We start from the raw sequence: 12594 nt of genomic DNA, 5'->3' as shown, positions 1-12594 counted from the left end.
AGAAATCTCTAGACTTGCCCTTCTCCCTACCCATCTCCTTCCAGGAATCAGACACACCCTTAACGAAGAACACCCAGAATGACCCAAGTTCTACAGAAAGACTTTCCTTTCTGTTGCTTCAGTTTTTTCCCCAAATACTTGCAGAGATAACCTTTGCTATCTTCATTCTTTCTTACATCTCTTTCTGCCCCTCTAACAAGAATCTGGGAATAATCAAGGCGATAGAGACTTTTCAAAAGCAAACTGCTGATCTTGAGTTCTGAAAGACTGAATACTGGAAAGGTCTGGAATTCCACTTAGGACCACTGTATATCGAAAAGCGTCCTCAAAAGGTAGCGTTTCCAGCCCTGCTTACAGGAGCAGAGGTTTCTGAGTTACACAGACATCTGGGTCAGAGTGTACATCCCTTCAGACAAGCGATGAGAGGTCCCATTGTTCTCATTCTGGACCCCTGGCTTCTTACAACACTACCCTCCACATCACCACCGCCGGGGCCCAGGGAAGAGCAGATCACGCCATTCCTAGAGTCCTACACAAACCTGGGATGACAAAATAACCGAACAATGTGTGGGGATCAGAAGCCCAGTCACTATCTTCCAATTAAGCTTAACGGTTTTATAATCATGTCAGGGTGACAAGGAGTTTGTCAGCAGTGTGCAGCTCAAAATGCTAATTGCAGACGAGAACGGGCAGTTGGCTAAGCTACTGCTGCATATTAATTAAGCAATCCTAACTGATTTATATACTGCCCTCATCTAAATTTACAGTGCCATGCCTGCTAATAATCCCATTTATTTTCATGCCGTTGAGTACAGAAATCACATTAATATTTACTTTCGTGAATGGATCTGTTGTAGTAAACCATGTATGAATAAGAGCCACTTATAAACAGAAAGTTGGGAATATTCACATGCCTTCAAGGAAGCTGATTGAGAGCTGTGTTTAAAAAGATGTGGATTGATTTATTAGGGCAAAATGTTTCTAGAAATTGAAGTGACAAAGACAATAGAAGGAAAAGCCTGTGGGCGTTGTTGGGCTTTTCCTCAAAGAGGACTGTCTGCTTGAAATAACTTAGGGGTCCCACTTGGAAAAGAGCCCACTCTAAGTTCTGAGTTGAGATTTTTTTCAGATGCAACCACTCACTTGCTGTTCAGTTTCCTTTACTGTATGTGAAATGATTCTGTTTGTCAGCTCAGTTTATGCTTGTATTATCTTTCCAGGAAGGAATCTCCTAGAAAGAAGAATTCAGAATTGCACTGCTCATTTTCATATGCTCCAAACCGTAAAAGGCACATGTGATCTGACAAATATCAAAGTACTTTGGGGAATAATCAAATGGCATATTTCACCTCAGGGCAATTCTGGAAATCCCGGGACACAGGGTTGTCATACCTTGGATAACTACAGCCTGTCAGATGTGAGGAGGAGATGAAGGGAAAAAGGAAAGAGGAAAAGTGTACCCAACCATGAAGATGGATGAGGTGTGAGAGAGGATATGTATATTAAATGAGGAGAAAAGGTTTCAAAATATTTTGGGTCTCACATGGTCAGGAGAGATGGCCCATTCAACTCTTGTTACAGCTGCAAGTTGACAAAAACATGATTTCTGCAGCGAGAATTTCATGGGAGGATACGAAGTGCCTGCAATTAGCATCTAAGGAATGTGGGAGGAAATTAAATTATATACACCTAAGTGGTTTCAGCACAATACACTTTCATGCTAAATATTAAGTTTGCCAAGCAATCCCTGGAGAGTCGTAGGAATGACGGAAATACTGCTAATGCTTTCCAGGAGATAAGACAGCAGTGGTCATTTCATAAACCACATTTTGAGTGGACCGAGAACCTGAACAGGGCGGTTTTTACGTCGTGGCTGGTGTTAAGCAAGGGAGCTCTAGACTGCACTTCCCAGTCCTCCGAGCTTTTACCCAGAAAAGAAGGCTTGAAGTCGGGGGCTTTGAGGTAGCTGTCCCACACTTAGAACGCTGGCCTGGAATGTTCTGAATTTCTGAACTGAGGCTTAAGGGACTCTCCACCTCTCCTCTTGCCACTGTTTCAAGGCAGTGACACAATCCACCACGGATGGAAGTAGTTCATGGGGACAGGATGGTCTGACTCCTTTCGGGCAGGAGGTGGGAAATGTAAACTCACGTTTTATTCATTACACATGATTCAACATCTGTAACGTACAATGTTCTGGTAAACACTTTTTGGCGACTATTTCATTAATATGCTAAGTCGGTCAGCCTTCAGCTGGAAGAGTGTTATTTTAAGGATCTAGCAAGGTATGACATGTCTTTTCACTAAACAGCCCTATGGTAGTACTTTTTAAATACTTGGGACCCTCCGGGAAAGAGAAAAGTTGATTTGGACATCACACTATCAACCAGGTCAAATTCCAAACGATTTAGGAGTTTAACATTAAACTTTGAAATCATAAAAGTACTAAAATAAGTCATCTCAGAATGGAGAAAGACTTTCTAACAAGGACTCAAAATCTGGAAACCAAAAAAGAAGTTTATGGGTAAATCTGAGTATATGAAATCGAAGAAACAGCATGAAACAGAGTTCAGAGACAAACCACAGATTAGGAAAAAATATTTGCAACCCTGATTGCTGACAGTCATCTCTCTCGATTAGAAAAAGACCAACAATGCAAAGGAAAAATGAGCAAAAGACCAACAATTTAGAGCAAAAGAAACACAAAGGACACAAACATGAAAGATGCTCTGCCTCACTCATGATACAAGAAAACACATTCCAACTATACTAACACACCATTTTTCCCCCCACCCATGAGGCTGGAAAAATCACCCCCGCTTGACACCACACCATGCTGGGTAAGGTGTAGGGAAACAGGGGCTCACGTGTTGTTGAGAGAAGCCACCGTGGGTATGGCTCCGGGGAGGGCAATTTGGTGCCATCCATCAAAATTACAAATGCTTGTCGCTCCTGACAGAGCCCATTTCCCGACTTTTATCCTACAGATAGACTTCTCCACTTGTGCAATGACATAAAGTTATTCACCTTGGTACTTCTTGTAATAACAAAAGACTAGGAACAACCAAAAGGACAGCCATACAGGACTGGTGAAATAAATCAGGACAACCATACAAAGGAATAGTGTGCTTCTGGAAAACACGAGGAAGCCACTGATGCACAGAGGAAAATCACGTTAAGTGAAACAAGCAAGGTGTAGGATAGAGTACGCAGTGTTCTACTGTGTAAAAGGAGATCTGGGGGTAGAGGTTCCTATTTGCTTACACACCCGCCCCCAATGTCTGGAAGAAGAGACAACAAACCAGCAGTCATGGTTACCTATTTATGAGGAGGGAGGGAGTCAGGTGGGTAGGTGACCAGATGAGATGGAGGGGGATACAGAATATGAAGCTCTTTGACTTTCAACTGCGTCAAGTATTACCTATTCAAAACTTAAATCAACTACTTTTTTTTTGGAAAAATTAAATCCATGGGTCTGATTTTTATTTATTTTTTTTCTTCTCTGTTCTGGGGGGATAACTGGCTGTCACTTCCCGTAACCAGTGTCTGCTTTAAGGGTTCTGTCCACCCTCAGACTGCACAGGCTTCCTCCTCCCACTGTGCGCGGGGACGGTTCAAGGCAAGTGAGGTCAGACCAAATGGGCGAATGGATATCACCCTCGGGTTTATGTGCACAGACTTTGCAAGAGCTATTGTAACTGTTTGGAGGATTGCTCTTCGGGCAGCTTTTTGGGCTCTTCTGATTCCCTGCCACATTTTGGATGGGATGCAGACCAGGACAGGAAATGAGAGTGGAAGAAAGAGGCCAAGGCAGGAGATGAGAGGCTGACGCCCCACTTCCCCGCTGCATCTGCAGCCTGGCAGGGGAGGGTGGGGCCCCTGTTCTCTGGGAGGCTTTTTATAGTGCAGCAGAGGAGAGAACTGGGTCAGAGGCTGCTGCCAATGCTCCCGGGATATAGAAGGCGGGAGGAGAGGGGACAGTGGGCTGGTGGTCTTCGGCACACGCAGCTATCAAGAGGAACGAGAAACTGTAAGCTCTGGAGGAACAGAGTATGGCAGGGCAGCCGGCATAAGGAGTAGGGGAGATCCAGGCCCCCGGAGGACAGGATCTCTATCTGACCCACCCTTCATCATGGATTGGTTGGCAAAGCCCATCCAGCAGTGAGGAGAAGGGGCACTGCTCCGGACTCAGACCGCCACGGGGCTGTCCCACCTCAGCCACCCAAGAGGGGAGCCCAGTCAAGGAACTTCTCAGAGTCTCCGTTGCCCATCCTTTGGATGGGGAAATATATTACATACACTAAGCACCTCACATGTACTCCCCTCATTTCCTCTTCGCAACAACCCCATGAAAAGGAACTATCATTGGACATCAAGGCTCAGAGGGCTTTGTTCAGTTGTGTAAGGTCACACAACCAGGAAGAGATAGAGCCGCAGTGAGAACCTCTCTCCCCGAGCCAAGGCCTGTCTATCTTTACTACTGTATTATCAACAAAGTAAAATATGGGATCCATAATCAGGTGGATTCTATAAACACTTGTAGCTTCCCAAGATAGTGCTCGACTTCTAGATCTAAATGAAAGTCATTGTGCTACCCCCAAGCTTCCGGCACTGAGAAGCAGAGAAGAAACCAGAGAGACTGAGCACCTTGTAACAAAACACACCCTCCTAGGAACTAAAATACATCTATAATAAGCCCACTCCCACATCTGGGGCTAGGAACAGAAGTTAGAGTTAACCACGGGCCACCTAGCTATAGTATCATGTCTGAAGAGAATGTAGACATCAGATGCGCATTATCTCTGTGGTGTCCCTGAGGTGATCCACTTTTTAAAGTGTTACAGTCAGAAACACATCATATGTATAACAGACTGGGCATGAATATTAGGCATTTACATAATGTCGAAGGTACTCTAAGATTAGAACTTGGAATCTAATGCTATACAGAGGGGATTCTATTTCGGTCTTTACCACTGGAGTTTTGGAAACAGATTAGAACACTGAAGTCTTCAGTAAGTAAAAAGATCTTAGAAAGAATAATTACATTACCGGTGTCAGCAGTTACCCCTTTTCCCTACAAGGCCAAAGCCACACCATGTAGCTTAAAAGAAGGTAGATCATAGAATTTCTCATTCATCTTCCACAATTCGTGTACTCTACCTTCTCAGACCTCATGAGTACACCTGATTAGAGTCGATGGGTATCTAAAATTTCATCTCAATAATCTGACTTATCCTCAACCAAGAGAGACAAATCATTTCATGTAAAGATTCTAAGGTAAATACTATAAATTGGTTCATTGAAAGTAATAAGAAACTACTCACAACACAATATTAGTGAGTTATCCTAATTGGCAATATTAAAATATTAATTACCACATTAATATTAAGTAGAGTTTGCCTAGATAAGCCTTATAAAAATATTATCAAGAGGCTCATGTGGGGTGATTAAGATCACATGACCAGGACTTCTAAAGGTTTACTGTACATCAGGACAATAATTTTTCCCAGTCTTCAAGCTATCTAGAACGAGTATGCTTTCATTTTTAAAAAATTCCACTCTTATGGAAAAACACGTTATATCCCCCATTTGCTCACTTCTCTCTTCCTTTCCTACTCTTCTTCCTTAGCTTATTTATACATTTAGGTTTCTAAAGGATATTTTTCACTTGTAAGGCTTAATGCATGCGTTTTTGTGTTTTTTTTTTTTAAAGCTCTGAAACATGCAAACATCTGAAATTTTGGAAAGATAATGGATGCAACTGACATACAGACACATCAACATAGAACATTCCAGTATGTCCCCTTCTAGAAATAAAAACACCCCCCAAAACTGCCAAATAAAGCAAAGCAAGCACACGTGGGACATACTTTCATTGCTACCAGCTACCCACAAGCTGTGTTGGTTATTTGCAATTCTCAACTTTTGGGAGTTGGGGTAAGAGAGGTAAATGGCAGCACTGTGCTGTCTAAAGGACTTTCATCCCCAGAGCAACAAAACAAAAATCCAGCAAGCCAGTCCCGGCCAAAGAGGCATCCCCCCTTAAGCTTGACCGCCCCTCACCTGCTCCCCTTCTCTCCTCTCTCCCCAGAAGAAGGCACTTCACGGAAACGTCTGGGAGAGCCCTTGGACTTTATTTTGTTACACCCTCTAAATAGACAAAAAACAAAAGAGAACAGGTATAGAAGACAGTACTTTCAACTGGCCACCAAGAGTTCCACATGAATGCCCTCCCTCCCACCTAACACAGACATACCCATCACTGGTCCCAATTTGGGGCATTTTCAAAAGAGAAAGCCTACACACAAAGGGGACTGGGTTTATCAAGGTTTTTTTGTGCTTAGTTAAGTAATACCACATGGGAACTTTGCTCTTAAAAGCGGTTGTTACAGGTTAGAAACCTATATGACTCCTGGTCTTAATGGTAGGTAGGGATATCACAAATCCAATCATGATTGGATTTTCCCATTCATATATCTAACCTTCCACCTTTGATGTGATGCTTTGGCAAATGCGATCATTTAAAACACCATTAAAGTCAACAGAACTAAGGAGGAATATCCTGGAGATCATCGGAACCTCCCCTCCGTCGCAACTGTATGTGAATGTGGTGCCATTAGACCAACTAGGGTTTTGTCTTCTCTCCATGCATGCCTCTCATCTCCAGACACTTTACTGATTCACAAACCAGACTGGGGAACTGGTGGGAGAGACACCTCAGAGAAGCAGTCTACCATTATCTACTAGGTCTAATATTCAGTTTCCCCTTAAAACTTAGTTAACGGCAGCATTTGAGTCTTGTTTCTAGCTTTTGAAAGATACATTTATTTTTTGTTCCACAGGAACACTGGAAGGTGTTTACTTAATTACATTTAATGCCCTAACAACCTAGGCTATATAGGATTTCACACCGGAATGATTCCTATTCTTCCCAAACTCTTGTTGATAGAACAGCAAAGGCAAACTCGCTTGTAGCAAAGTTCTCTTTTCATTGGAAGTTCTGTTGAGCCCCACTCAGAACTCTGAATTCAGGTGTGTGATTCCAAAGAACACTGGAGAGCTTCTGATTTACCTGGTAGTTTTTACTCTGGGATGAACATCCTTGAATTCTCAAGTGTTAGGTTTCTCTTCTAATACCACCTTTCATTTATTTTGAGAATCATTAGCCTCTATACTGGGTAAAAGTTCTTGGAACAGGAACCAAAACTTGGAGAAGCCGAAAGTGGGGAATATGATTAGAAAGCGTGTGTGGTGGGTCAGGGTGGGGGGCAGGGAGCGTGCTATAATTCAGAACTCCCTGTCTCCCTCTATTGAGTACCTTCTGGAACTACAACAACTGTCCTCAAAACATCACAAACGTACTCGGTGCAGCGATGAACATTAATCTGAAGAAATCACGAGCGTGTTGGGAGTGTTTTTGCAAATCTTCATAGAAACTTGAAATTTGCAGCTTCCTAAAATATTTAGACTTCTTCTCAACCCTTAGCCCTACTCTGAATTCTGCCAGATTTACTCTTTCGGGAATTTTGGAGCAGAGCCGGCTATCTCCGCAGCTTTTCCTCACACACAATCACAGGCGTTTAAAACTACCACCCGTAAACTGACAACACTTCGCTGAGAAGCAAATGCCATAAAACCAGTAAAATACCTTGAATAACTGAGGGGGCCACCTGAGCAAGCCCATAGGACACAATCGACCCTGGGAGAGAGGACACTTAATTGTGAGAAATCCAAAGACAGGTGTTGGTTGTGTAGCAGAGACTCAACATAGGCATTTCCCTTTCCTGAAAAGTCAGTTTGCTTTAAAAAAAAAAAAAAAAAGTATCCATCTCTTTCCTCCTTAACAGAACCAATCCCTTCTTTTAAGTATCACAGAATATGTTTAAATGGCAACCTTCAGCAGCGAATCTCTCCCTGCTTTTGTCTAATGACTACGTGTTAGCCTGTTCCAAGAGCTTCGACTGGCATCTCAGGGCCAACTCGACAGCAGGGGGCCGGTTACTATAACAACTGACAGTTCTTGTGAATTCTGAAAAGCCCCCGAGTAGCCATTTGGGAAACGGTTATTGAGCGAAAAGTTGCCTGGGATCGGCAACATTAGCTGGTACTTGACCCAGATCCCCGGCACACAGCTGCAGGGAGAAAGGAAAAACAGTGCCCACCTCAAGGAACAGCTGGGGACCTCGGAAGGCTCCCCACCCCCATGCCTTTTAGCATCTCAGAGCAAAGACAGCTTAGCACCACCATGTCATCAACTCAAGCCCTCCGAGGCAAGCCATATTTTGGCATCATGCAACGCGCCTTAGCTCTCCCCACTGGCTTGACACATTGTCAGGATCTGAAGGGTTGAATTGTAAAAATTATTCCTAATGATTAAAAAAAAAATCTAGAAATATGGCCACAGAGACGGGTTCCAGAAAGGGATGAGGGGCATGGGCAATCACCAGTTTTAAAAGAAAAAACTGATGCCTGGAATACCAGGGGTCCTGTGAGCAGTCTGTTTGCAGAAGAGATAAAGGTGATCGCACAAAGCCACCACAAAGTGCGAGTTGGAAACTTGGATTTTGCTAGACTTGAGTAAAGCATGTAAACCTACTCTTCGTTCCCATTCCCTTCTGCACACAAGCCACCTAAGAGCATGCTGGACTAACCCAGTGCCTTTGAACAAGCCGAATCCCCTAGCAAAGATTCTGATTCTACCCACAAAAGCAGCCTTTATTGTGCATGGACGAAGGGCAGTCTGACAGCATCTTCCCTCTGGCAAACTGATCATGCAGTGACCGAGTGCCTCGCTGTCAGCTCTGACACAGAGCTCTGCCCCGAGCATTTGTGGCTTTTTTCTGTTCCGTGAAAATCACAGCTCAACATCCTCTCCTCCAAGGAGCCTCCCCTGGCTCGGACTCATCCCCGCCCCACCCTGGCAGTGGTCAGAGTCCATTCCAGAACACAGTCTCCCTAAGTCACGACTGCAACTCAGGGGAACCCAAATGCAGGGGCCAGCTGGGGGGCTGCAGGGAGGGCAGAGACTGACAGTCTGGCCAGCTGGTACCCCTCACCCCCAAAAGATGTCCCCGTGGTTAGCTCTATCCAGCCCACTAATGCCACAGGAGAACATGACAACAATGTTACCACCTCACCCGATTCATCACGAGAACCCAGACAGCTGGGGTTTTAAGTAAAATCTTCCTATTTTCAAAACAAACGAGATTTTTGAAAACCGTAGATCAGCTGAATAAAACAGGTCTTGGACCTGCATTTGGGATTACCTTTCTTCACCTGCTCATCTTCCCCATTAGCCTACAAGCTGCCTGAAGACAGGAACTCGGTCTCCTCGCTGAGTAGCCCGTGCCTGGCATAAGCTAGATGCTTTAAAAACATCTTTGAATAAACAAGCAACTCAGGAAGGAATAAACAGGCCAGCCATAAAGGGTCTCAGGTCAACAAAATAAAACCCTAGATTTGAATACTTCTAAAACATACCAGCGCTGTGATCCTGGGCAAGTCATTCCCCTTCTGGAAGCGGTTTCCTCCCTTGAGAAGAAGGTGATGCAGTCGTGACCCCTTAGCTACCACCTAGGTCAGCTAGGAGGATTCAATAGAACGTGTGCTTTGTATCAACTCAACAATTACTGGTTATTGTGATGAGTGTTCACCCTTTGCTATGGTTCACGGTCACATGCATGGGCGAAAACACTCTTAATGGCATCCGTCTCCTTTGTGACTTCCCTGGGACGGAGGGGGACAAACACCTAGACTGAATGCAGTCATCAGAGAGTAAAGTTGGAAGCACTGGCCGCTAGAGCAGATGTATGGAGAGCCTGTGCCCGGGCTCACGGCAGCTCTATCCTTGTTGCTTCCACGAGAATCCAGGAGGGATCCGTGCATCACGGGGGCACATGTGCTCAGTCACTCCGTGAGCAGGAGGGGGGGTATCACCACATGCCCACTCTCAACGTTCACATGTATCTGTTTTCTGGAGCCCTCATTATACCAACACAATCCCCCCCCCCCAACAAATTGGGGTTTGCATCCCCTCCGATTTATTACGCTGTCTCCCACTAAACGTCCAGGGAAGCAAAAAAAAAAAAAAAAAAAAAAACCCCTGCATTATCAACAAAACTCACTTGTTTTCGTGAATCGCATTCTTAATGAGGAGGCACCAGCCCATGGCAAAATTTCTCCAAGCATAAAGGTGGGAGTAAGAGAGACCTTTTTTCTCTCTGCCTATGAGGCAAAATTGGTGTTGACTGATTTGCCACAGAATTTACAGATGCCTCGATCACGGGCTGAAGGCGGACATACATTTCTCAGATCAGATCGTGAAACTCTCCTAATGTCGAACTAACAAACCTGGGTCAGATGTTACAGTAACCACTTAGAGTTTCCAGTTTTCTGCTCCAGAGTCTTAGTTAACTCAGCCGTCTGAAGCTTAGAATTAAAGTTGCTCTATGGGGGCACCTGGGTGGCTCAGTGGGTCACACAGCTACCTGCAGCTCAGGTCATGAACCCAGGGTCCCGGGATCGAGCCTGCTCCCTCTGCTGCTCCCCCTGCTTGTGCTCTCTCACTCTCTGTCAAATAATAAATAAAATATTTTTTAAACATTTATTTATTTATTTATTTGACAGAGAGAGAGACAGCAAGAGAGGGAACACGAGCAGGGGGAGTGGGAGAGGGAGAAGCAGGCTTCCCGCGGAGCAGGGAGCCTGACGTGGGGCTCGATCCCAGGACCCTGGGACCATGACCCGAGCCAAAGCCAGACGCTTAACGACTGAGCCACCCAGGCGCCCCAAATATTAAATAAAATCTAAAAAAATAACAAATAAAGCTGCTCTATGTTTCTGGAAAGTTCTTCAAGCTAGAATTATGGTCAATAAGAAGCTCAGCTTGTCATCAAGGTACTATAGCAATGATTAGCCGGAATAAGAACATACAGGTTATCTGATTCAACATCAAAACTTAATTCCGTTTCTCGAACCCTTGAAATTATAGTTGGTCCTGTAAAGTTTTCTTCCACGTGATTTTGGCAAATGCAAACCATAGGATTTTTTTTAAACAAACATGCTATCAAAACAGGCCATGGAAGGAAGTAAATGCCTCCAGACATGCTACTCCTCATTTAGGCAAAATAAGGTAATGATTAAAAAAGTGGCTGGGTTCAAATCCAGGATCCACCAAAGATTAACACTGTGACTTGGGCATGTCACCTGATTTCACCAAGCCCTGGTTTTCTGATCTGCAAAAGGCAGGAATTCCTAGGATCTAAATGCTGATTAGGTGGCAATGTCATCTGCTAAGCACACCGCAGTATGGTGAAGATTCAAGAAAAGGTATCTTTTCTATCCTTAAGATATACGAACTCATTTTAGGCGTGCGATTTTGCTCAAAGAGAAAAGAGCTACCTTTAAAGCAATTTTCCTCCAAATTACAGGACAAAATTTTTTCTTAAAGATTTTATTTATTTATTTGGCAGAGAGATACAGAGAGAGCACAAGTAGGCAGAGAGGCAGGCAGAGGGAGAGGGAGAAGCAGGCTCCCCGCCAAGCAGGGAGCCTGATGCGGGGCTCGATCCCAGGACCCTGGGATCATGACCTGAGCTGAAGGCAGCCACTTAACCGACTGAGCCACCCAGGTGCCCCCAGGACAAAAATTTTTTAAATGACGTGTCAATAGTCCCAATTCTCAGTGGACACTAACGTCTTGCTCACAGTAGCTAAGCTAAGCTACAGAACAAGTGAATGCAGAAGCTGCAAGCCGAAGCATGGTGACGGGGCTGCTTGCAGAGTTCTTCGCCCAGCCTCTACCTCAAGTTATGCAAATCAGAAAGAAACCTTCCAAAAATGTTCCTCCTCTTTCTGAGTGGCAGCAGCTGTGCGACTCGCGGTCTTCAGGAACGTCAGCACATTGGTGCCGTGTAAACAGCTTGTCTTGGTAAGACAGGGGATCTGGAGCTCTTGGAATGCACTTCCTGACTGTAATTCAAAAGGTGCATTTTGGTTTCATCCTGAGTAGTAAGGCCAAGATGGCACACTTCGAAAACGATTCGATTTATTGCTTCTCCCTCCTTTCTGTAGACTCTCATAGCTCTGAACCATCGCATGGTTCATATGAATTACAATACTTAAAAGGCGCACACGGGGCACCATTTGCAAAAGAACACAAACCGTGACTATTGATTTTATCTGTATTAGCTGCCCTACAACCCCAACCTTGGCTCCAAAACATTCTGCAAGTATTTCTTGCGAGCTTCACAGCAATTTCAGTATGGCTAGGGATTTTGGTCCCTACAGCTCTTCAGTGCAGATCCCTGCAAGGAGCATTTAAGAAAGAACTATTAACATCCTACCTGTGACATCTGAGCTAACCAATACTCAAAAATAAGTTTCTTGCACAGATTCACGTTGCTGCCTGTAAACATACTGCTCAAATAGTCCCCAGTGGGCCTCTACGAATCTTCCAATTGGGGGGTGGGGGGAACAGGTCCCTACCATACTTTTTAGTTTGGGCCAAATGTGAAGTAAGGAGAATCATCTAATGACTGACCTCCAAAGTTGTTCCTTTAAGGAAATCTACTCTTTGCTAAATGATGCCAGTGG

At 44.4% G+C, this 12594-nt stretch overlaps 1 protein-coding gene across 3 annotated transcripts in view; it reads right to left on the bottom strand.

Annotated features, from left to right (window-relative positions):
- The window catches only part of PTPRG (protein tyrosine phosphatase receptor type G), a 692071-nt gene that overhangs the window by 60284 nt on the left and 619193 nt on the right, over window positions 1-12594 (bottom strand). For 2 of the 3 annotated variants that reach the window (XM_073901477.1, XM_073901476.1), the window contains exon 14: window positions 6064-6150. The exons of the other annotated variant lie outside the window; for it this stretch is intronic. In XM_073901477.1, coding sequence (XP_073757578.1) covers window positions 6064-6150 — 87 coding nt within the window. The remainder of the gene's footprint in view (window positions 1-6063; window positions 6151-12594) is intronic. 3 annotated transcript variants of the gene reach the window in all.

Source organism: Callorhinus ursinus, unplaced genomic scaffold (assembly GCF_003265705.2).
Source record: "Callorhinus ursinus isolate GAN/ISIS: 27379988/994484 unplaced genomic scaffold, GSC_fseal_2.0 scaffold15, whole genome shotgun sequence".
NCBI classification, from domain to species: domain Eukaryota; kingdom Metazoa; phylum Chordata; class Mammalia; order Carnivora; family Otariidae; genus Callorhinus; species Callorhinus ursinus.
Note: the sequence above shows the minus strand (reverse complement) of the source record. Positions and strands in the feature narration are given on the sequence as shown.